General features: G+C 42.2%; 1 protein-coding gene across 1 annotated transcript in view; it reads right to left on the bottom strand.

Moving 5' to 3' along the window:
* The window catches only part of RCL1 (RNA terminal phosphate cyclase like 1), a 34,260-nt gene extending 10,236 nt beyond the window's left edge, over window positions 1–24,024 (bottom strand). The window contains exons 1-7 of the mRNA XM_015652610.2: window positions 23,854–24,024; window positions 21,058–21,129; window positions 20,051–20,226; window positions 13,558–13,632; window positions 12,215–12,339; window positions 9,656–9,781; window positions 7,944–8,100 (exon numbers count right to left, since the gene is read on the bottom strand). Coding sequence (XP_015508096.1) covers window positions 7,944–8,100; window positions 9,656–9,781; window positions 12,215–12,339; window positions 13,558–13,632; window positions 20,051–20,226; window positions 21,058–21,129; window positions 23,854–24,001 — 879 coding nt within the window. The 5' untranslated portion in view covers window positions 24,002–24,024. The remainder of the gene's footprint in view (window positions 1–7,943; window positions 8,101–9,655; window positions 9,782–12,214; window positions 12,340–13,557; window positions 13,633–20,050; window positions 20,227–21,057; window positions 21,130–23,853) is intronic.
* Between the last annotated feature and the right edge of the window lie 1,739 nt (window positions 24,025–25,763).

Here is a 25,763-nt window from a genome sequence, read left to right as displayed (position 1 = left end):
TGATTAATGGTTCCTCGGCAGTTAAGTTCCTTTTTAAATTACCAGAAAGAGTCTGTTCCAAGGAACTGCCTAACAAACTGCTGTTTTCTAATGGACAGCCTTGGAACATTATTTTTGTCTAAATCCTAGCCCAGGTGGAACAACACTATTGTTACTTTTTGATGAAAATTCCAGTAACAACTGACCCAGACTGTGGCCAGAACAGAGAATGACAGAAGGCTAAAGCCAAGCATCTCACAACGCTACAGGCAGCAGTACTAGGTGAGGGTCTTTGAGTTCTTCAAGGCCTCAGCAAGTTGCAGCAGTACCTCCCTCTAAGTGGTACACCTCTTGAAGCTCAACAACCCTCAAGTCTGCAATACTTGGAGAACAATCACCAAAAGCTGTTGACAGGGCCTGGGCTGATACACTCAACCTTCAAAGCTTAAACCTTCACGTGTTGACAGGTACAAAGCCATCTGACATATTTTACTAAACTTATATACATCTTTATGTCTACGTGTGTGCATGTATGAATTGATTTAAATACACTACAGCAAGCAGAGTACTTGTTGCCATCTCTTAATTGAGTACATGGCACAGGATTGCATCCAGACAGTTCTTGGATATCTCCAGTGAGTGAGACTCCACAACCTCTCTGGGCAACCTGTTCAAATGTACAACCACCTGCTTGGTAAAGGATATGTAAAAATATCTTCCTTGTATTCAGGTAGAACCTCCTATGCATCAGTTTCTGTCTGTTGTCTCTTGCCCTATTGCCTGGCACCACCAAGAGCTTGGATCCATCTTCCTGGCACCCTCCCTCCAGATATATTGATAAGGTCCCCTCTCAGTTGTCTCTTCTCAACACCAAACAGATGCAGCTCTCTTGGCTTTTCCTCGTAACAGAGATGCTCCAGTCCTTTCATAATCTTTGTCGTCTCCTCTGGACTTGATCCAGGGGCACCCTGTCTCTCATCCTCAGAACTGGACACAGCACTCCATATGTAGCCTCACCAGGGCTGAGTACAGGGGCAGGATCACTTCCCTCCACCAGCTGTCAGTGCTCTTCCTAACGCACCCCAGGATATCATTTGCCTTCTTGGCCACCAGGACACACTGCTGACTCACTGTCCATCAGGATACACAGAGCTATTCCCCAGTGGGTCAGTTCCCAGCCTCTGCTCATGCCCAGGGTTATTCTTCCCCATGTGCAGGCCCACTGCATTTGCCTTTGCTGAGTTTCAGGAGGTTCTTCTCTGCTCATCTCCACCCTGTTGTGGCCCCTCTGAAGGTCTGCACAGCCTCCTGGGGTATTGGCCACTCCTCCCAGCTTTGTGTCGTTAGTGCACTCACTGAGAAGACATCTGTGCATTTGTTCAAGCTATTGGTGGAGAAGCTAAACAATATTTGGCCCAGTATTTAACCTTTGGGGACACCACTAGTGACAGGCCTCCAGCCAGACCCCGTGTTATTGATTACCTCTGGGATCTCCCATTCAGCCGGATCTCAATCCACCTCAGTGTCCACTCATCTAATCCACACTTGCTGAGTTTGCCTATGAGGATGTTGCAATAGACAGTGTCAAAAGCTTTGCTGAAGTCAAAGAAGACAATATCCACTGCTTTCCATCCATCCATCCATCCATCCATCCAGTTGTTTCATTATAGAAGGGAAGCAGGTGAGTCAAGTATGATTTACCTCTAATGAATCCATGCTGACTACTCCTGTTCACTTTCTTGTCCTTCATGTAGATAGAAATGGCCTCCAGAATCACCTTCCCAAGGATTGATATCAAGCTGACTGGCTGCTAGTTTTTTGGGTCATCCTCCTTTGCCCTTTTTAAAGGCTGGAGTGACATTTGCTTTCTTCTGGTCCTCAGGTACTTCTCTTGATCAAAGATGCTTGTAAATTGCCTATCTCTGGTGTCCATCAGCTCTCTCAGCACTCGTGGGTGCATCCCATCAGGGCCCATGGACTTGTGGATTCCAGGTTCGCCTGACTCCAGCTCAGTCCTCCTTGAGCAAGGAAAGCCTTCCTTCAAGCCCTCCTTCTCCCTTGTCTCCTGGGTCAGAGATCCCTGAGGCCTTGATGCTGATGCAAAGTGATGATGATGCAAAGGGAGCATTCACTCACTCTGCCTCCTCTGTGTCCTCTGTTAACAGGGTTCCATTTCCATTTAGTGTCAGGCCCTTATTATCCTTTTTCCTTTTGTTACTGATTTATTTGAAAAAGCCTTTCATGCTGTCTTTGACATTCTTTGTCACTTAATTCCAGGTGGGCCTTGGCTTTCCTTATCTCTTTTCTACATACCCTGACAACCTCTATATATTTATTCCAAGTGATTTGACCCTGCTCCCAGTTCCTGTGTATTTCCTGCTTACCCTTGATATTGAGAGATGTTCTTTATTTAGCCATCAGATCTCTTCCCCTTTGCCCAATTTCTTGCACATTTGGAAGCATTGTTCTTGAGCCTGAAGGAAGTGATCCTCGAATATCAACCAACTCTCTTGGTCCTCTCAGAGTCTCCTGGACCCTGTGGGGCTTGTTCCCATGACATTTTTCATGAAGATATATGGATGCTAACTGCGAAGCAGGGAGCACAGTGCCTGTGGAACAGCAGGCCACATAACTTTCTCAGTCTTGCCTGAGAAAGTGGCCTGAGAAATCATAAGGAGGAATTAAAACAATCCTCAGAGATAGAAAACAGCGTTGCAGGTGCTGCTTGCCTGTTCCTTGTCTTCTTGCAAGAGAAGGTCAAGGGGTGGTGTACTCCCTGACCAATGATGATGATGTGTTAGTTTACTAACCAGTAAGAGTTTTACTTCTCTGTACTTTCACGTATTGGTCTATAAAAAAGATCTGAGGTAATAAACGGAGAGAAATTCTCCAGTTCGACTCCACAAGAGAGTCCGTGTCGTTCTTCTCGCCGTTCCCAATAGAGCAACAAAGATATCCCTGTAGAAGCTAAAGCTAGCTCTCCTGAAGTCTGTGGCTGTAAACTTACTTGCTGCTCTGCTTTCTCCTCGTCCAGTACTGAATTCCACACTCTCATGGCCACACCTCCAGCAAGGCCTTCCCTGTTTGTTAGCATCAGTTGAGCAGCACTCTGTGATCCCTGTGGGATCCTCCACTACCTGTGTCAGGAAATGGTTATCTGTGCTTTCCAGGAACCTCCTGGGCTGTTTGTGTTTCACTGTGCTGGTTCTGCAGCAGATGGCAGGGTACTTAAAGGCTCCCAAAAGAACCAGGGCCTGTGACTTTGAGGCCGCTTCATGCTGCCTGTAGATGACCTAATTCACTTCCTCCTCCTGATCAGGCAGCAAACACCCACAACAGTGTCACTCTTAGTCTGCCCTTTTATCCTGACCCATAAGCTCATCATCCACACCAAGACAGAACTCAATACGTTCCAGGTGCTGCCTCACACAGAGGACAAACTCTGTCACTCTGCCTTGCTGGTCCGTCTCTCCTGAACAGGGTGTAGCCCTTTATGCCAACATTCCACTCACATGAACTATCCCACCATGTCTCTGTCACTACAATAAGATAAAAGCCCTGTGACTGCATGTAGGTCTTTAGCTCATCTTGTTTGTTCCCCACACTAGTGCACATACACTTTATAGAAGTACTTGATTCTGTCAGCATTCCAGCAGTCAATGATTAAATGCTGCTACATTCTTTAGACAAATTGTTGATCAAATCTGCAGCTACATTTTGCAAGGGGTCCACTTTTGTAACCTAAAGGAAGGACCTCCCTTACCCTTTTGCATTCTTATCCTTTTCCATCCTTACCCTTTTTGCATTCCCTTTCTCTGCATAAATCATTGTAGATTCATTCTAAGCTGATTTTTCTTTGTGTGCCTCATCTATGTAATAAGCAATAGTAACCTTGCCATCAAACTTCATTGCACATCAACAATTTTATTCAAAAAGTTACTTTTGATGATACTTTATCAGTGATTTAAGTGATCTAAACCACTCATTTGCAACACCATTCCAACAAACACAGTCCCCAGACAGTGACATTAAGTGATTGCTTGTAATCTAATGACTGAACAGTAATTTCTGCCAAGTGAAGGACTTAACACTCCCAAGGAGGCCAACCAAGTTTTTTTATTATCAAGCCACCTGCCACTTACTCAAGAGTCAAAAATTAAAAACAACCCTCCCAAAAGAAATGGGATGGGCAAAGTCAGCCAAGGTACATTTGTTCCAAAATAGCTGGCACTCATTACCAATGTAGAATGCAGCTTCTATACTGTAATAACTTAGTCTATGGCAGTTTCTCCATTATTGTTTACACTGACTACAGAGCTAGATCCAGCTAGCTGTGACAATTAGACACAGATCATTTAAAATCCCATCTATTTTTAAATGCTATACAAATTCTACAGTTGACATGTACATACAAATATTACAACTCTGTGTACTGGACAACAGAGTTTCAAAAAGGTTTATTTCTCTGAGCTTCAGCTCAACTTTGACTGAGTGTTAGTTATATTTTGTCATAAACACAATTCCTTCCCTTACCTGTGTAGTACATATTTGCAGGACTTAATAATTTGTTAAGTGAAGGGTAACAAATTGTTGCAGAGGGTTTGGATTTTGGTTTTTGGGATTTGGGTTCTTCTTCCAGAAGAAAGAAACAAAGCCTTGCCACACTGAGGTAAGACCATCTTGAAAATTGAGCCATCAACTAAATCCTTCAGTCATTTTAGCTCTAGCTCAATAAAACAAACAGCTTTAGCCTTCATGCCCCTTCAAGGTCCCCTAGCAACTCGGCCTTTCTTCATTAAAGAATTCAGCCTTAAATAGGTACATGTACTCCCCTATTTTTCATGTTTACAAAGAATATAAAAATTAAATCCTTTTCCAGTTCTTCCAGGCCTTTCCATTCTGCCAATTAGCCTCTACATAAAGCTCCCATAAACAATGTCTTTGAAAGACAAGAGTTAAAATCCTTACTGGCCTTCTACAATTAAGCTTCAGAAAGAACTGCTTACGGATTTGTAATGACAACAGTAGTCAGTCACTCCACTGCCCCCTCTTGCAGAGCCACTGCAATTAAGGCCCTGTGCAACTTATTAGTCAACTAGCTCTGACATCTTTCCATCAACAAATGTTTTTTAAAAGAGCTCTGCTGATTCCAAGAATCATACAATCTGTTTAGTATAGTTTTGAAGGCTTAGTAAAATGACATTTAGAAAGACTCAAATCCTTTGATTTCCTAGATGGTAAAGTTTACACAATAGCAAGCACTTTACAAAATGTCCTTGGACCCCTTTCAACAGCAACTCCTGCTCCAGCAGATTTGTGGGTGAACCCAACACCTAAAGCCATTTTACAGACAATTGTCTCCAGTGCTCTCAGGGTGTCCTTGTCTGGCCAACCTCCCTGTCTCCCACATAACATAGTACCTACTGGCAAAAACATAGATGATGAAATAATCTCCTAAAAAGAACATCTAAAACCAGGAAAATAAATTCTCCCTTGAGCCCTGTATTCAACAAGTAGGTGTTGTAAAAAGATTTGGGACTTAAAGATTACCTGCTCAGAGCAATCCATTCTTGCTTTTTCAGATTTTTAGTTTCACTAAAAATTTTACATAATCAAATAAACATAAAAAATACTAGATTACACCTAAACAAATACTGCACTTTGCAACATGTTTTTTCATCATCTCTGTTCAACATTAAATCCAAGTGACCTAACAAAAAAAATCCTGAAAAGACCAAACAAACAAAAAACTCCACCCCAAACAAAAAGCGTCCAAAAACAAAACATCCTAAAAAATCCCATTCCAAAACAAAATACTAACTAACCCCCAAAAAATACAAAAGAAAGAAAATGAGAAAGAAATCTTATCTTTCAAAATTCAGGCTAGCACTGTAGGACCATGTGTGTCATACATAAGTCTAGTACTTATTGTGAAAACTACATAACAAAATCCATCATATTGCCCATGATGGAGGGAGAGGGGGAATTCACTAAATAATGACTAAGCACTGCAGTGAAAAAGTAGCACAACAGCCAAAAATGCCAACAAAATAGAACTTTTCCAAAGCGGGCTGCTGTAGTGAAGGACAAATAGCCTGCACACTGCTCAGCATTTCTCAGTGACTCTTGGACAGAAGTCACCTATACACAAAGGAGTATTCCAGGAGCACCAGCAGTACTATAGAAAGCCAAAGCTAACAACCTCACTAACTCAAAATCTGATCTTCAAAGACACTGAAACCCAACAGCCTGTTACTTTATGGTTCAAAGACTTGTTTGACCCTGCTTCCTCCCCAAAATGTTCTTCCTGTTGTCTTAAGATTCTCACTTTTACAGAATTTGACTCATCATATTCAAATGGCTGCATACACTGAAGCAAAAAGTTACTTGCTTTAGGCATTTCCAGACCCCTTCATTTCGTAAGTTCTCTGACATCTGACCCTGTGCAAAATAGTATCTGGACAAATTTCTGCACTAGTTTCAACTAGTTTTAATCTGTCAAGTGCAAATGGTTTCAAAGAAAAAAAACAAGCCTATTGTTGCTGCTAAAAGTATGTGGAAACTGGATTTTTGATGCCTCTGGACATCTGACTACCTGAGGATATTTTCCAAGACATTTACACAAACAAATGTACCAAAATATTTTTACAGTTTACACCTGAAATAAAAATTACTACATGACACTACATAATTGCAGAAACAAACATATTTCAGTCACTAGCTGTGACTACAGTATCCATGCATGCTGGACTTTCTAATACAAGGAGTCTAAATTGTACCCAGGAAGAACATTTTGGTTGTGGCATTTCTCTGAGACAAGAAACCTGGGCTAGAAAAGTCCTTTAGCAACACCACTTATATGCTGAATAAACGAAGATAAAATATTAATGGAAGACTGGAAAAAGTGGCCAACTCGTAATTCAAACACGTGGAAGATTTGCAACAGGGAAAGGGAAAAATAATAGAGGCAGAGATTAACAATCTAACACAGGTATAGATGTGATTTATGAGGTTGAGGGGCTTTTTGATATTTAGCTACATTCCCTAATACAGAATCTCAATAATGCCAGTTTTAACACTTTGCCAAGTCACATAGGTTATTACAGTTCAGATTAACTACTTGTTGTTCCAAATAACAAGCAAAATTTGTAGATGACTGCCTCCTAAAGGCCAAACGTGTTTTATCAATACTAAAATATTATTATTTAAACATTTGTGGAGATACAAAGCAAAGCAGCTGGAAGGTTATTTATTAAATCAGAAACTTATCAGGGTGCTATTTGCTAAATCATTTGTAACACTGAAAGCTGCTCATCCACTAAAATTCATGCCACAAATGAAAACCATTTTAATAAAGAAAAAGGTCTCTGATGAAGAAAACTGTGACGCATTTAGGATTCCTACGTAAATGCCATCCTAGCTCCCTTCCAACAACCCACTAAGACAATTCTTCAAACAACCAACAATTCTCAACACATCTGACTCAGCATCACAAAGTCACCAACATGGATGGAGCCTTGCCAGGCTTTTTTCTCCTTCTGCCCCCTCCTATGCTCTTCCACTCATAATGTCCCATTCCAACCACTAGTTTAGAAGCACTGCATATATAATTAAAATACAGTATTTCCCATACATATTATTAAAAAACCTAACATTCCACGTGAGGCTAACTGAATTCTGCTGCAGACAGAAAGTAACAGAAGAAGAATTTGCCACTCCTGTGATTCATAATAACACATATCAGAAATTGCAAATAACATGCCCCAGTAGGTCATGACACTGTAAAAGGAACCACGCAAAACTACTCTTCACCAGGACGAAAAAGACACTGGAAGCATCACATCATTTCTGTTTGGATCTGAGCCTGTCTCAGGGTGCCCCAAAACCACCTATCCCTTTACCTATTTTATCACCTCCTTCCCTTACATCTATACACACACACACAAAATATATTGGCCACTTACTCTGTAGACCTCCTCAAGCAGCAGCTTAGCACAACTCTGGCCCAGTTCCTCAGGAAGGACAGCTGCTCCCTGCCCCTGAGGGTTTGAGGCTAGCTCAGCACTGAGAATAGCGCCATTGATAGTTTCTGCAGTAAGGCACATGCCAAAACCTGGTGATCTGAAAGAAAGGGAAAAAGTACATTTCATTTAAGGACAAAATTGGAGCAATGAGCCAAGAACTTCAAGTTATAAACATCTCCTCCTACAGGATGACAAATGTCCTGTTTGATACAATAGATTGACGCTGGAAAAAGAAAATTAACAACAGTACTTGAAAGTCAAAGCCAGTACCACTTGTCACAAAACCCTCTATGCTGACTTTTCCATACTCTTTAAACAGGAAAAATTTAAAAGAAAATAAAAAGCCATACAAACCTCGGAAGTGTTTTTTGTTTTTGTTTTTTTAATAGAGGAGGATATGTTTCACATTTATTTAGTCTCTATTTGACAAATATTTCAATGGTATCTGGTGTCTCTTCTCTGTGACATTCAAAATCAAAACTATCCTTCTTTAAGACTTCAGCTCTTTTCCCTGGAAGCTGCAGTATTTAGCAAGGTTAGACTAATTAGTATCAAGAATACTGCTATCATACTTGACTCAATATTAATGTGTCTACAACACAGTAGCATCAGAAACCCAGCCAGCCAGGTTGAAAGGGATTCAGTTGCTCTTCCCATGCTATTGTTTATCCCTCTGCATGAGCTATATGTAGTAAAAATAATGTTGCTGCCCCAATTCATTTGACTTTTTAAAGATCATAAACAGATGAAAAACAAAATCAAGACCCGATAACCACACAGCTCCCAGAAAAATTTTTGCAATTCTGATCCTGTAAACAGTCTAGAGCCATTAAAGTTGCAAACCTGGCATATTAAATATGACGAAGGATTGGAAAAGACAAAAAATGCTAGAAAATTATTCAATAATTTCTAGATTCATAAACTTTTGAATCTAACAAATTTCAAGGAAATATTTCAAAAAGCAGAAACAGTGGAAGAAAACATGCATGCTTGCACGTAAGCATACAGACAGAAGACAAAAAAATGAGTTACCCAGAATCTTTCAACCTCAAGGAAGAGTAACAAGAGGACAACAGAAACGACAGATACCAGCAAAGTTGTCTGAATCACATCCACTACTTCTGTGTTCTGCCAGCAAATAAAATCCGTGGAAGTACAATAAGTTAATTTTCCAGCCCTCACTAATGAGAGACACTCCTCCAGCCATTCAGCAGAAGACAACCCATACTGCTTTAACACTTCCTCGAAACACCTCGGTCCCATCCTTAATATTACCATTTCCATCAAAGGGTCTAGTCAACTTTGAATCTTGGTTTCCTGAACATACCATAACACTTTTGATCTTAATCTCTCTTCAAAGCAACAGATTTAAAAACAAAGGGAGCTCAAATTGACTTTAGTGGCAGTGTAACGTAATGCAATGATGTACTGCACTTCTTGTTTAGGAAAACACACTTGTACCCCTGTCATGTAAGTAAAACAAATGTATCTAGTAAATCACCCTTTCTTTCTTTCTTTGTGAGAAATATTTATTTAAAATCAACAAAATAGAAGATTGTGATCTAAAACTCTGTAAAATGAGATCAGGACACCCTAGCAGATGAACAAATGCAGAATTACACATCTGTTTCCTGTAAATTCTGGATACTCACTTTCCAGAGCTGACCCCCTTCATATGATCTGTGTAGATATAGATGTCCGGGAGGAATTTATTCAGGATGCCCCTTGCAGATTCCACCATTCTGTTTGCCATCTGTGGTGACACTCGGACAGAGTATCTACATTTCTGAGCTAAGAAATACAGTGTGGTCACAAGAAAAATTGAAAGCAGAGACTGACAAAAGTGAAGAGGCCCCAGTGCATTATTTCAGAAAATGTGTGTTTTATACATCTATTCATGGGCTTCTCTCCATGCTCCTGCACCTAGAGAACCACATGCACGTAAGTGCTTTCTGCAGTCTTTTTATTGATATACCTTGAAGTGAAGTACACAGAACATGTGCTGAAGAACAGGTTATAGCTAGGTAAACATCTATATTGAAAATGCCCTTCATCACATTTAAATTGCTGTTCTGTCATCTTGTACTTTCTTATGATGGAGGAAGTCCCATGTGCTCTGCTCTTCATGTTTTATTAAAACATCATCCTGAGTAAAGTTTCTGTGAATTAGCAACACAGAATCCTGCCTGTTTCTTTCAGGGAGAAATTGGGAAGATGAAGAAGAAATTAAAGACAAATGTTCCAACAAAAAAAAAACCTGAAAGGCTCTAAGAAAAATATCTTTGCTATCTCCAACTATTTTGCAGTGTTCTGAGGCTATCCAATTCATTGGCTCTCTAGCCACTCAGCATCTGAAGGTTCCAGGAAAGAATCTACCACCTTCCTACCCACCCCAAACCACCTCCTCACAGTACGTAAGAGGCAAACTTTCTGCTCTTGTACCTCAGATGCTGCTTCAGAGAAATTCCCAACAGATCTTCAAAGGACGTTACACTTTAAATTCCAGCCCAGCTATAATGCAGACTCATGCTCTACACATTTAACCACCTGTCTGCAAATACATTCACACAGAAATGCAGGAAAACACACTGTCAAAACTCCCAGCTGCCAGGGAAGAATTTCCTTTTCTACAAATTTCTATAGCATCTCTTGTGGAGCAGGCAAACAAAAAACTTTAGGATCTTAGGGAAAAATCACTAAAAAATAATCAGAAAACAGGTTGTTCTGCACAGTTGATGCACTCAATATTTTGGATTATATAAAAGGTTGCTGTAATATGATCTCCACAGCTGTGAGGAGATTTACTCAGATGAATCTTGGAGGAACAAAGTACACTTTAAAAAAACATAAGGACTCATCCTTCCAGATGTTTTGTTTTCCATTGCCTTGAAGGACCACTTACAAGCCAAACTAAAATGAGACTGCCTCTCACCAGGCTTAAAAGCAAACCTATATCCCTGAGAAAAGGCCCAGGAAAGCCTTTACTGCAAGGTAGCAGTTCAAAATTCAATCAGAAACATCAATCAAAACCAGTCAAAGTGGTCAGAATGGTACAGCATGTTAATGTCAATTTAGAACAATGGAAGTAAAGTCATGATCACTGCTTCCTCCTCCACACAGAAACATATAGAACTACTTACTACACAGCAGAATGGAGGCATAAGAAAATTACTTTCTCCATCAATATAGCATAGCAAGTATCACCAAAAGCACAATGAGCTGCCTCTTTTTGTTCCACAGCACACGCATTCAGTAAAACTGCTCTTGCTTGGCACACTGCACTTATCTAAATGCTGCAACTGGACAAGGTAGTCAAAACATCCTGCTCTCACACACAGTTGTGACAGTATACCATGAAGTAAAAGAAGAAACAGGTGCAAATCTATACCTCTGGCAGAAAGCACAACCTCAATCCTGCTTTCCTTTTGTGTAATCGATGCCAAATCATGTTTGGGACTCTCAAACACAAACTACGTGTTGGCCACTGCTTAAGACAGTTTCATGTAAGGAATTTCTACCTTCTTCCTACAATGACAGCAGATTCATGAAATATACCATACAAAAGCCACAAGAGAAAAATAAAATTAAAAAGAAATAAAAAATCCAAAACATTGACTAGATTTGCAGTTTGAAAAAGTTCACAATAGTATTTTGTGCCCTCATCTCCTTGTGAAATAAAACCTCCTCCACTTCCACCTGCAATAGTACTACCAAAGGTGAAGAGCCAAAGTGCTTCCTTTCAAAACACACCAAAAAGCTCACTGTGTGCTGCAAGGTGTAAACTGAACTAAGATTTAAGCTCCCATCTAACTTGTGCTAAACTAGTAACTGCCAAGATGTCACCTATTCAGTGCACAACCAAACTGCATTGGTTACTACTGAATTTACACACAAAGATATCTTTTAGTGCTCCTAGATTATGCGATGGAAGGTATTTTTACTTCTTCTTGCTATTGAAAAGATTTTAAATAGTGCTGTTCAGTTTGGAATTTGCTCACAGATGCTTTTTGAACAGCAATGTTTTGAACACAGGAGTTTTGAGACACAGCCCTGAAATCTAGCTGTACGACCCCGCTGTGTAATATTTGCCTGTGTTACCCAGATATATGCTCAGAGACATGGGTGCACTTCTGTGACTTCCAAGGTAGGGGACTTTTTTTTAATAAGCAAACTCTTTTAAAAGTAGAGAAACAAACAGACAAAAAGGATACGCAGTTCCTCTGATGCGCTTGATTTTTCCAGGGTCTGTGAACTGAACAGGCTGCAAGACCTTTCTCACTGGGCAAGCAAACAGTATCTCTCCACCCCCTTTGGGAGGCATTCCTCTTCGGTTGATCTAGAATGAATAATGGAGGAAAAAAGCAGGTTAGTAAATAGTACAAAGAATGAACCTGCACACCCCAAAATTACACTATTATTTCACATAGAATAAAAATGCTTTAAGTAGGGGCATTATGTGAACACAGGCAAGAAGACTACTTCCTAAAGGCAGAAATGGATGTTGCATCAAAGCTAAAAGCAGGAATTGATTTCTTTGTTCCTTTTGAGTAAAGTAAGGCATGGCTTCTCAATAGGAAACAGTGCAAAACCAAACAAAAACATCTTTACCAAAAGGCTTAATATTTGTCTCTAGTAGCAGACCTGCACCTTGCTGCTGAGGAGACTAGAACTATTTGATTTGAGTTCAGCTGGTTCAAGCATGGTGCTGATAATGCCAAGGTCATGGCTTTGATCCCTACATGGAACATTCACTTAAGAGTTGGACTCGACGATCCTTACAGGTCACTTCCAACTCAGAATATTCTGTATGTGAGGGACTAGAATGAACTCATTCCCACTAACAGGTCTGTCTACCTGACCCAATCCCACCATTCCAAGCCAAGGACGGAGCTGGGACACAGACCAGTGAGTGGGTCTGGGTAAGGAGGGCCACAGCCAGACAGGGCAAGGCTGAGCAGAAGGCCAATCCTGCTGTGGGGCCACAGGAGTAGAGGCTGACAGCACTGGGACAATGACATGGGCATTTGGGCTGTGGGTGGGGTGGGGGTGAGGGGTGAGGCTTTACAGAGCAAGGCACCAGCAAGGCCCAGTAGTGCAGCCACTTCACACATTTCTCCAACCTAAAAGAAACCCCAGCGTTGTTTTATATCTGGATTTACTGGGTCTCTGAAGACTGTAGTGTTTAAGAAAAGCTTCTTTCCTGTGTTTTCCAAACTGGAAGCAGACCTCAACTACCCAAACACTGACCCAGCTCTGCTACAGGTGAAAAAGGTTAAAGGTGCCATTTTTACTCCCTAGCCCCAAGCGTGAGGCAGAATGAACAAGTAGAAATAAAAAGTTAATAAATTAACTGAAAAGTAACAAAAAGCAAAATGGTTTCTCAGTCTTCTTCAGAGATTAAGAAAAGTCACTACTTTCTCCTTACCCTCTCTATCACTGTGTGGCTTGTATCCACAACTGTTAGAGACTGTTAAACCCACAGCAAACACATCATCCTGTGAAGTAGGGCAGGAGAACAATTTCAACATGTTTGAAAAGGAACAAACTGTCTTACCTTGATTTCCAGACTTTCACCATCAATTCCAAACTTCTTCAGAAGGGGTAGAGCTGTTGCCTTAAGGACATCAACCTATGGAACACAGAATTAAAAAAAGAAACTCTCTATTGGAAGTTAGGTTAGTCAGTAATTTAAAAAATCACTGAATTATGAGGTGACTAACAGGGACAAGTCTTCTTCATAAAGGTATTTTATGGGAAGACGTGCAGCGCAGACAGCTTCATCTAGTTAGACTATCACAGTACATCATTACTAAAAAATTTCCTAGAACAAATTACTGGCAGATAGAATTTCCTATTCTGGCTTCTTCCTCAGCCTGATTTTGAATGCCATTATGTAAAACAGCTTACTTGTTTCTCTGAACAGTGAAACATTTCTCTGAACATTTCTCTTTTATTGAGAAAATAATATTCTTCTGTCATAACTAAAAAATTCCAATAGCTAAAGAAATTAATGCAAGAACCACTGCCTTTTTCAATCATCACTGCAAGAGCAATTTCTTTTGGCAGAAAGATCATTCTTCTATCAACAATTTCCTTTTACCTGTTTCTAAGAAACAGAAGCTTATAGGTAGCTTCTACTGAAGCACTTAAAAGAATCTGAAGTGGGTACCACATCATCAGTGTGCTCCCTTTTAAGCCAGGTGCTTACCAGGTCCAGGTCTGGACAGAATTATCCTTGCTGTAGCTCTTCCTAATTCCTAAGACTACAGGGACTGCCCACTTCTTCCCTCTTCTGAAACTTCAGTAGTATTGCCAAAAGTGATAAAAAATATTTAGCAGTGCAACAACACAGGGAGTTACCCAAGACAAATAGCTGTGGATAGACAGGATCAGGACAGCATGACCAAAGACAAAATAAACACAGATGAAGGAAACAGTCATGAGGTACTCAGCATTTGATGAGACAGATAAAAAGCATCCTCTTTCCCATGCCTTCAGCCAAAATTCAAAATTCTTAAATTTCAACTTCTCTGCTTTGAAGAGTGCAAGCCACTGGCAAAACGGCAGGACATACCTCACCTACAAATCTGTGAACATTCTGTTAGTGGTACCTGAGGAGCTATGAATATATGTTCTCATTCTCAATTCTTGTTTTCATTTCCTGCTGGACAACATATTTCCTTTCTAACGGACATTTGGTGTTGTTTTCAGTATCAATATTTTAATGTCTTCATTAAAAAAATAAACCAATGCTTAACTCCTTTTAACCTACAAAGTTTATGGTTTTTTACAGCCAGGCTACCTTGCTTTGGCCCTTCAGTAGTTTTCATTAGCTGTAAAAATTTGACTTTTGGAGCAAAGCCTTTACCAACATGCATGTGCACAAGCATGCAGATACCACTGGCAGAAGTCTCAACAAGCTGATCTGGTTCAAATTAAAATCACACAATGTTTCTTCCTCCTTCTCATGGAACAAAACATACCAATAAAATAAAAAAGCTTTACTGTGTAGGTTAAGAACTCAAAAAACTTCAAGATTTGTCATAATTTTCAGTCCTCAGAAAAATTCCTGGTGTAATACTTAAGAGGTATAAAACAGACATGTAAGACTGACCCAATTTTGCTGCCCAAATAGAGGAGGCAATCATCAGTATTTGAAGAATGGGAGAAGGGTGTTCTGCCCCGCAGAGAAGTGGCAAGTTGGGCAGGATGTGAAGCAGTTCACGGAAAATCAGAAAACAGCAGCCGAACTGAGTTGTAAACCCATTTTTCTATCCTTTTGATTATTCTCAGCCATAAACCCATCCCTTGGATGGGCTCCCCTTGGAGGGCAGTTATTCAATTTCCAGAACAGACAACATAGCACCAAGTTGCACCAAAACAGATGCATCATACAACCGACGGTATATCTCACCACAAATGACAACATTCTAACTCCCACAGATACTGCTTATTCACAAAGTTGTGTAAATACAAATCACTTCCTGTAAAGAAATCTACAATAGCGAAGAAAAAGGTGGAAAATTAAGGTCAATAATCCCTTATCCAGTGCAAAGATTTAAAAAAAAAAACCAACAAACCAAACAAAACAGCCAGATAGAGACCCTGTAGCACATGGCTACCTAAGAAAGGGAAAAACACCAGTTGGCCTATATTATCCATTAGCATTGCACAGATCATTGTGCCCCACCATACACATGTTGTTACGTTTCGTGAAATAGGGCTTAGATTGGGAGGAGAGGGAAGAGAAAAAACAGAGTTTAACAAGGAATAAACAAAAGTGGGAGGAAAACTCAGTAGGAAAAACTTGTTGTTTTCTACAAATAGTTGAGTTCTGATTAAGATTGAAGATTACTGCTCCCAAGCTAAAGTTTCATGTCAGCATGACTCATTTGAACTCAAAGCCTCATGGCATAGCTGTAAAAAATCTTCAACACCTGGAAACACAAAGAATGGTTACTCTAAAACAGGTTACTGCAGTTGTATCTGAATGTCAGAATGACAATACACAGAGAAGGAAAGGAAAAGAGGAGCTACTATTTGCGTGCCACCTCCATTCCCTTCAGAAAGGCACTTTACAAAGGACACCCCCCACATATATAATCCCTATACATAGAAACTTTAAACTGCTTCAACCCAGTCCCACATGGTTGGTCCCACAAGCTACCCAGATCTCACCAGTGATGGCACAAGAAAACATAATGCAAGTGTAGGCTGCTAATGAACAGTCCAGGCTTATCTATTCCTTTGCTTTAGTAAGAGCAAAGTAGCATTCCTTTCACCCAATTAGGATGTATCACTCACACAGTAGTAATAATGTGCAATATTATCACAGCAGGAGGGATCTTTAAGAGACCTTAAGTTCACCCAACCTTGCCATGGACAAGGACACCTCCCAGTAGACCAGGTCCCCATCCAGCCTGGCTTTGTACACTGCCAGGGTTGTGGCATCCACAGGCTGATTTTTTCCAGTGTCTAATAATATAACAAATAATATGTATAATATTATTAGTAATAATGTCACCACAGCCCCAGATGGAACAAGTGCATGTTCAGTGGACACCATACTCTTTAGGACTGATGCCAGTTGTCAAAGAGCTTTCCATTGGCCCCAATTGGAGGGCTATTAACGTATATAAACAAACACCAAAGTAAACTCCGGGAACGCAGACTGATCTGTGCCTCACTGAACTCAGCAAAAGTCTTTCCTTCAACAAGATGTCCTTTAGAAACTCTTCTTCTCAGCTGGATCTCTTCTACTCTCCTCACAGCAGGAGATCTATAATATTCCCTTGCATGCACCTGACAAGGAGGTCTCTGGTAAAGAGCAACCTCAAACCACACAGCAATCGCATCCCACAAATACTTTTGAGGCTGTGTAAAAGCCAAGATCTCAGTGCTGAAAGTGGATTTCTCAAAGCCCAGTGGGTCAGCCTACTTGTTCAATGCCACAAGGGACAGGTCACACTCCTCTGGTTGCACACATATTCCTGCTCCTTGCCTCATAGAAGCCTCCCACTGGCTACAGTTTTTCATAAACTGCTCCAGTGCAGGTTCCCCATGAGTTCACAAGTCTTGTCAGCAAACCTGCTCCAGCATAGGTTTCTCTCTCTCCATAGGCCTACAGGTGCTGCCAGAATCCTGCTCCAGTGCAGGCTTCCCACAGGTTCACAGCCACATTCATGTATCCACCTGCTCCAGCACCAGGCCCTGCAGGTGAATATATACTTCACTGTCCACATTTATGGGTTGCAGGAGGACAGCTGCCTTACCACAGTTTTCATCCTGGGCTACAGGGGAATCTCTGCTCCACTGCATGGAACACCCTCCGTTTTCACTGACCCTGCTGTCTGCAGGGCTGTTTCTCTCCCATATTCTCACTCCTCTCTCCTGCTCCAGGTTGTTCCACAATTCCAACCCCCCACTCTTCCTCCTTAAAGCTGTTACCCCAACAGTGCTACCACCCTCACTGATGGACTCAGACGTGGCCAGCAATGGGTCTCTCTTGGAGCTGGTCAACATGGCCTGTGTTGGATGAAGAGGAAACTTCTATGAGCTTCTTACAGAAGCCATCTCTGTAGCATCCCAGCTCACAAAACCCAGCCAGGCAAATCCAATACAACCTACTAAGTTGAAATAGAGAGGTTGTTACATGAAAAGCAGCAGGGAAAACACCTAAACTCCCACACTGTAGTCACAATGGTTTGCCTTTCCACCTTCTCCTTGGAGAGCAGAAAACATACAGACAGATAAACAAGTTTAAGCACCTCTTTTTGGGCGAGCATAATTGTGTGGGTAATAACTGTTCACTGACTTTAAAACACCCTCTGTCTACTGAAAAATAAAAACCAAAATGTGGGAGCTTCAGACCTCTGAACAATGAACTAATATGATTTCGCAGAAACTCTTCATTGTTCACATTATGCACTTTATACTGTTTATGGGATCATGCATTACTTGATTGGTTCCTCCATCCTGTTTATGAATTTAGCATGCATTTTTCAGGATTGGTCACTGTCCAGGCGTTTGACTGCCCCCTGTTATCTGGTTTTTGTGGTCTTGTTTCTCAGCCTCTTCTTTCTTATTTTAGAACAGTTTACATCTTAGCAACCTTGACAAATCCCAGAGTGTCTGGTAAGAAATTCTACAGATGGTTTGGCTGGAGGACACTATGGCCTAAGTTATTTAGATACATTGCTACACCAAAATCAATTTAAAACAAAGTTTCCATTTACTTAAGCATACAAATCAATTAGGGTAGCACTTAGATTTGTGGTTTTAGTGTCAGAAACCAGCAGAGCCATATGTTACACAGAACAACTTGTAAAAGTCCTTAAAATACCTTATTGGTGTGCACCAGGATTAATGCTTACTCACACAAGTTAAATAGACGTAAAACTAGGTTGAAATCAATTTCAGGAACTGGTATTTGGTTACAGCCACCGAATGAAATTTGAATGAAATTCTGAATTTCCTTCGCGGAATGAAATTAAGGCCACCGAATTGAAAAGTTAACAAGTAGGAACTAAATCACAGTAACTGAAGTTATTACTGTGTTGCCACTAAAACTAATATGTAATTGCTACTATAGCACAGTTAACTTAAGATGTAATTCTTTACATGCATTTGATTTACATTTAGTGTCCGGAGCTTGGAGTCAGCTGATGCATGCCAACCCACTTGTTTGAGTTTTGGCAAATGCAAGCACCCTTCAAGCAAGGTAGCCTAAGTCTTACACCCATTTGAACTAAAATAGTTAATCTCAGGCCCATGTGACTGAAGCCCAAAAGGAGATAATTTCCAGAATCAAGACTCTGTTGCTTAAATAAGTGTCCAAATTTACTTGAAAGCAGTATGAACACTGGACTACTCTTCATCTCCAGATTATGCAAGAATTTCTCCATTGTGATTAAACAGTCAACAGAAAAGGACTCCTTTGATTCTTACTACTTACCAGTTACAATAAGGACTTCTAATCACAATGACTGAAACGGTAGCAAAAAATGCCTCCTCTTTTTCTCTTACAGTGCTGTGTACAACCCACTTTGGTCATCCTTTGACTCATGTGGATGTCTCACACAGCCACGGGCGAGAGAGTGAGTTTTTTAAATGACCAGAGAAACACAGCTGAAAAGACAAATTCTAGAAGGACTCAGGGACTCCTGTAGTATCTGTAGTTGCATTTTACAGGTATTTGTATTCATTTAAACTGGTTAAGTTCCCAGATTACAATGTACCTTTAATCTACTCAGAGGAAAACAGGCAGTGTCCAATCATCATTCAAAAAGTAAAGAGTAATGCTGTTCTCTAAAAGCAAAAAGTATATGTTTGGAGTTTTTGGAGAAAAATAAATAAAGAGCATAACCACTAATCATTACTTCAGCATTCTGATCATATCTCCCATAGTTCGTTTTTGCTACAACACTGGTACAAAACAAAAGACTGCAGATCAGTTTAAGAAACCACAGCAAGCATTTCATCGCCATCTGACCTACCACACCTTCTGGCACATTTCAGAAGAACCAGAGACTTACTACATACTTTTGCTACTATAGTTCCCTAATTACCATGTGACTTGTTTCTGATAGAAAGAAGGCTTGACAGCAGCAGTAGTATGACTACATCCAGAATCCAACAGAAGAGAAAGATTCCTTCCTTTTTGCACTCATATTTTGAAGACACTTTATACAGTAAATACACATGTGGGGCAAGAGAAATAATCCATTGAAATTCGAAGAGAACGGGAGAACCAAACCTGTCGCAGGTCCTCACACGGCATTTAAAAGGAGATTGCAAGGGAGAAGACAGAGGCAGTACAGAGCTGAACATCAGAAGGGGAATCACAAACTGAAATTTAGAGTTTAATACACTCTAGTTGAGCAGGTGCTTCTATTGACTCAGAATGTTTGCTAATGCAGAAACAACTGCAGGATACTTCTGGATGTGAGGGATGATACAAATGCAACATGTTTTAGACACTTCTTCCCAATCTTGTTAGTTTAGGGAGAAAAAATATCCCTCTCTGATACTTAAACTTTATTACTTACTGAAGGATCTACTTGATCATTTGTTACTCCCCTCAAGACAATCTTCAAGGGATGCTTCATGAAAGGAGCCAAGCAGAGCAGACTTTCCAAATAGTAGCCAATACCACGACTGGGGCTGCAGTCATGTTCCAGCGAGCCTCCGTACAGAAGACCAGGCTGATAGTACAAGGTGGTACCTGAGGAAGAGGCATGGGGGGCAAACCAAATGAGAGCACTGTAGAACACTGGCCATTAAAACAGCATAAAAATACTTTGCAACAACATATGCAGGCAAATTGGAGGTAGAAGACTATATGGAAGATTATAGCATTTTCAGCAAACTATTTACATGTCTGCAACTAATGAATGGGTCAACACATGAGTATCTATCTGTCCTGCACATTAATGTCCTCCTTTCCCTTCCGCCTAAAACCAAGGATCTCTTAGCAGTCTTCAAAATGTTGATACAAACAATTATTATCCTCCACAGAAGCTAAACCTTCATCAGTCCATCTGGTCATTGTAGTCTTGGCATATCTGATGGTAATTCATTTGCTTTACTTAGCAACTGAAAATCATTAGAACCCTTAAAAAAAAACCCCAAAAAACTCAGAGCAGATGAGGTTTTCACATTGACTTTTTTCACTCTAATCAAACCCTTTCCTAAGCATGAATAAGCAAGCAGTCTGCCTAAGAAGTTTGCCTCTGTAGAGGGTAAATCTTTGTCTTCTACAAAAATTGATTCTGGTACAGAGGAACCTTTGCCCACTGTGAATCCTGTATACCTAACAAAATACTAGTTTTAGCTCTTGGGAAACAGAGCTTCCCTTAGCTCTCTACATTACGGTAGGACACAGACCTTCTTGCACATGATCAATTATTACAAAACTTGTCAACTTTGTTATTTCTCATCTTCTCAGTAATCTTATCTGAACACCTACATCTATCAAGAAAAGATTTTGATTCTACTGCAGAAACTGATAAATCCTGGAGACAGAACAGATGAAGCAGAAAAAAACAGATCTCACCTGTTTGGTTTATTTCAATCCGCGAGCCATTGGTCACTTTGTCAATCAGACGAATAAAACTTGCTTCAAAATCTAAGGAGTAGAGAACAGACAGAATTATAAAGTTTCTTAAAAGTTCAACACCTTACTTGTACTTTTACCCTTTCCTGCCTTTCATGACATTAAGGCTCCTCTCACACTTCAAGTTGTGGCATAGTACCACAATATGTGAAAAGACAATTCTCTGTAAAAACAGAGATGTTAATGTGAGCCTCCATTCTTATAGGAATCTCAAATCGATTGAGATGCCCTCAGATGTGGCAGCTAGACTAGTCACACTCCTCTCCCTGGCACGCAGCATATAAAATAAGCGTCCATTTCTGACCACAGTGGCTTGAGGGATTGCTCTTGTCCGTGATAAAACTTCTGGCAATTTACATTTTACTCAGTACAAAAGCAAAACATACAAATCATAGCAAACAGGACCCCATATATTGGAGCACAACAAGCTAATAACAGCTTCACAATGTTCTCTGTTAAAATGTTAGCTTAAAAGAAGGAGACATTAAGAGGTGAAGTGCTGCTGCTGCATAGCTGTTCCACAAACAGAATTAGTTGTCTGCAGACTCTAAAATTTTCCATTTCTGAAATATTTTTGATATATTTAGGGCTAGAGAACCACAAGTGTTCCCACTGCCTCTTTCCTTGCTTACTGTGTTCACTATACTATAGCAGTTTGCGTCAAGTAATTCCACAGTTTGTCTTGATTGTGTGGACTCTCCCCCAGAGACAATGAAAAGGACAAGCAAATTTAACCTAAAACAAAACCAAAACCATCAACCAACCAACCAAAACCAAAAAAGGAAATAATACAAAAAATTAAAAAATTTAAAAATCCAAAACAAAACTAACCAAACTAAAAAACAACAACAAAAAAGCCATCCCAGTAAGAATATACTAGTATTCTAGTATTCCAACAGGGTACAGACTCAGTATAAAGGCAAATAGATGAATATATGCAGAATTCAAAAGCCAATTAGTTTTAAGAGCCAACAGCATCTGCATAATTGTTTGTAGGTTGCAGAACTCAGCAATAATCCTGTGTTACTTATTACAGAGTAATCAGATGTGATTTCTATATGTGACTCTAGGATGTAATATATATTTAAACCACAGTGCTACCTGCAGAATTTACCGTTTGTTAATATTTGCATAACATGATTGATGCCTCAGTCACACAATACTGGTTATGCTCTCCATTATGAAAATCTTTAAATAATGACAGCTTATATGTTTATAAAGTCTATATTACTTTAAAAACACTGGGGCATCTTCCAGTGCACGAGTGCATCGTTGTGAGCACACGTTTCACTCCTGGAAAACACCAGTAGCAGACCTTACAAAAGTTCTAGCCACAAAAAGCAAAAAGAACTGCATGTTGAATTATCAGCATGAATCAGGATTTATTGCTATTATTTTTCTGTTGCATTCATAGTTTACCCTTGAACTCATACTTTAAAAAAAAGCAATTCAAACATGCTTTAAAAAAACATGGCAATATCTACAAACTTCACCACCACCAAATGCTGCACAGTGATAATAAATACTTTGGATCATGGTAAATGTTAAGCCAAGTACACAAGAATGTTTTGGCAGTTTTTGAGTAGAACTTTAACTATACCCTGAAGGCTTCTCGGGAGGTAGAGAGGCATCCACCCCTGTTCTGAACTTCATAACAAGGGTCCATACCCAAAAAATAACTGAACACCACAATAACGTTTCTTCCTCAAACATCCTATTGTTTTCTCACTTACTGTTTCTAGCCTATTGTTTTCTTATTTCAGTTTACGATGGAATTCATCCTGGGATGCCAAAGGCTTTGCACAAGAATGACAATAGTACTCCCTAAGAAAGGTTTCCCTTAAACAAATCTGCAAAAATGAGAATAAATTATTTCACCTCTTTCACCTTTCCTGTTTCAGCAAACCCTGACAAAAATCAAAGCATAAAACGTGACCTATTAAAACTGCGTGGACGTGAGCTCCCACAAACACAGGGAGCACACGACGCTTGGGCACAGGTACGCGGCAGAAACGACGGCCCGAGAGACACGGAATTATTAATTCTGCCATCCCGCCTCCGAAGCCACCGTCACGGGGACGAGAACCAGCTCCGGGGCTGTAGAGAGGCTCAGGCACACGCAGCGAGAGGGGCAGAGCCCCGCATGGCCGCTCCCGCACCGCGGGCATCTCGGCAGGGCAGCGCCAGCCCCGTCCCACCGGGACATCTCGGCAGGGCAGCGCAGCCCCGTCCCACCGGGACATCTCGGCAGGGCAGCGCCAGCCCCGGCCGCCCGCACCGGCCCCTGATGTTCCACTCTAGAGAAAAGGCAAGGCTGCCGAGCCGAGCCGAACCAGCGGGACGGGGATGGTTACTACCCCATCCACCCCGCGCCGCCGGGCAGCGAGGGGCTGGCGGCAGGAAGCAGTGGGTGTGTGACAGCCCCCCTGCTCCGGCCTCCTCCATCGCCCCTGCCCTCAGCCGCGCCGCCTCCTCCTCCTCCCAAAGCCCCGCTCCCCACGTGTGACAGCTACACCCGAGATGGGTGCGCGGAGCGCTCTGGGAAGAGCGCATCCACGGGGAGACTCCGGGACGCAGCTGGGTCCCCCTCCTGGGTGGAGCCCAGACGGAGCCCGGGCTGTCCCAGCTCCCACTGGGGGTCTGCCCCTGCCCGGCAGCAGGTCCCGGGCACAGCCGGCGCCGGAGCTCCGCCGCCGCCCGACCTCCTGCCCCGCGGCCGCCGGTGCCGCCACTCACCGCGGAGGCCGGGGTCCTCCTCCTTGGCGCGGATCTTGCGGATCTTCAGCGGGCGCCCGCTGAGCGTGGCCAGCACCAGGCGCTGCCGCAGGAAGTTGCAGCCCGTGTAGCTGAGGCACTGCGCCTCGCCCGCCGCGCCGCCCGCCATCCCGCTGCCCACGTGGTTGGGAACAGGAAGCGCTGGGACAGCGGCGGGGGCAAAGGGCAGGGGGCGGGCGGGCGCTGGGAGGGCTCGCACCGCCCCCGTGCTCCGCGCTCGGCGGCGGGGCCGTGGCCACAAGGGCCGGGCTGAGTTTGTCGCGGCACGGGTAGCAGCCTCTGCCTTCTCCTCCGCTCTCTCAACCTGCGTGTTTTCAATTGAAACTTTAGGAGCGTGAGAGTGTCGGGAGATGTGTGTGACCCGATGAGCCCGGTGCCCGGCCCGCTACTCCTCCGGGTGATGCGGGCCCTCTCTCCTTCGGCGGGCGCGCAAGGACGGTCCGGAGCGGAACGTGGTGCCTGCACAAGGATACGGCCCCTACATCGAAATGAGTCGGTTTCTGGACACATGTTCTTTAGGCAGTGCTTTTCAGTAATTTATCCCTGGCTACTTTAAGGAGGACTGAGCGGAAGAATGAGTCCTGCTCGCGGTCCTTGGGACAGCCTATTTGCTTAATGACAGTGACAGAGTCCTGCTGTCCTTGAGGAGACTGACTAAAGCTTTCAATCTCTTTATTTTAGGAGAAACGTCTATTGTAGTGGACGTGTGACACTGTCAATTGTTAGTCTACATTTATGTGCTCGAGAAAAGAAGTTTCTTAGAATGGAATAGTATAGTTGGAAGGGATGTACAAGAATTTAGCCCAGCTGCTACAGTTCAAGGCTGACCCAAAGGTAAAACAGGTTGTTAAGGGCTCTGTCTGAATTCCCCTTACACACTGACAGGCTCAGGGCATCATCAGGCTTGACCATCCTATATAGGATGCCTATAAAGAAATGCTTCCTAATGGCAAGTCTGAACCTCCCCGGCACAGCTTTGAACCATTCCCACACATCCTATCACTGGATCCCAGGGAGAAGAGATCAGCACCTCCCTCTCCACTTCCCCTCCCCAGGAAGCTGTAGAGAGCAAGGGGGTTGCCCCTCAGCCTCCTTTTCTCCAAACTAGAAAGCCCAAAGCCCTTAGCAGCTCCTCACAGGCCATGGTATCCAGTCCTTCCACCAGCTGTCTTACCCTTCTCCAGACACCTTCGAGGACCTTCCTGTCATTCTGAAGTGGTGGAGCCCAGACCTGCACCCAGCACTGGTGGCCCTGCACTAGGGAGGCCCTGCCCTAGTGCTGGACACAGAGGGACGGTCACCTCTTTGGATGGCCAGAGATGCCAAGTTTGGTGCTCCCAGGATGGGGTTTGCTGCACCTGGGATGGGGTTTGGTGCTCCCAGGATGGAGTTTTGTGCTCCCAGGATGGAGTTTGGTGCTCCCAGGATGGGGTTTGGTCCTCCCAGGATGGGGTTTGCTGCCCTTCTGGCTGCCAGGGCATCCTGCCTGCTGCCACAGAGCCTGCTGCCAACCAGCACCCCCAGAACTGCCCCTCTCCCAGTTTAGATATGTATCTGGCATTTCCCTATCCCAGGTGCAGAAACTGGCATTTTGACTTGTCATTTTCATGGCACTGGTGATGCCCAGTGCTCCACTGTATTTAGATCCCTCACTCTGCAAGGGCTCTTGTCCTTCAGGAGTCAGCAGCACTTCCCAGTGTTGTACAGCAAAACTCAGACAATTTTTCATACAAATGATAACCATTTTTTATTTCACTAAATTGTTTGCCAGATCCTAAAACTTTTTTTTTTTTTTTTTAAACCCATGATAAGCACACTTTACAGAAACTAGAGGAATTAAACCACCTATTTATTATTAGCTGCTTGCTGAC

Source organism: Parus major, chromosome Z (genome assembly GCF_001522545.3).
Source record: "Parus major isolate Abel chromosome Z, Parus_major1.1, whole genome shotgun sequence".
NCBI classification, from domain to species: Eukaryota; Metazoa; Chordata; class Aves; order Passeriformes; family Paridae; genus Parus; species Parus major.
This window is presented reverse-complemented; position numbering and strand designations above follow the sequence as displayed.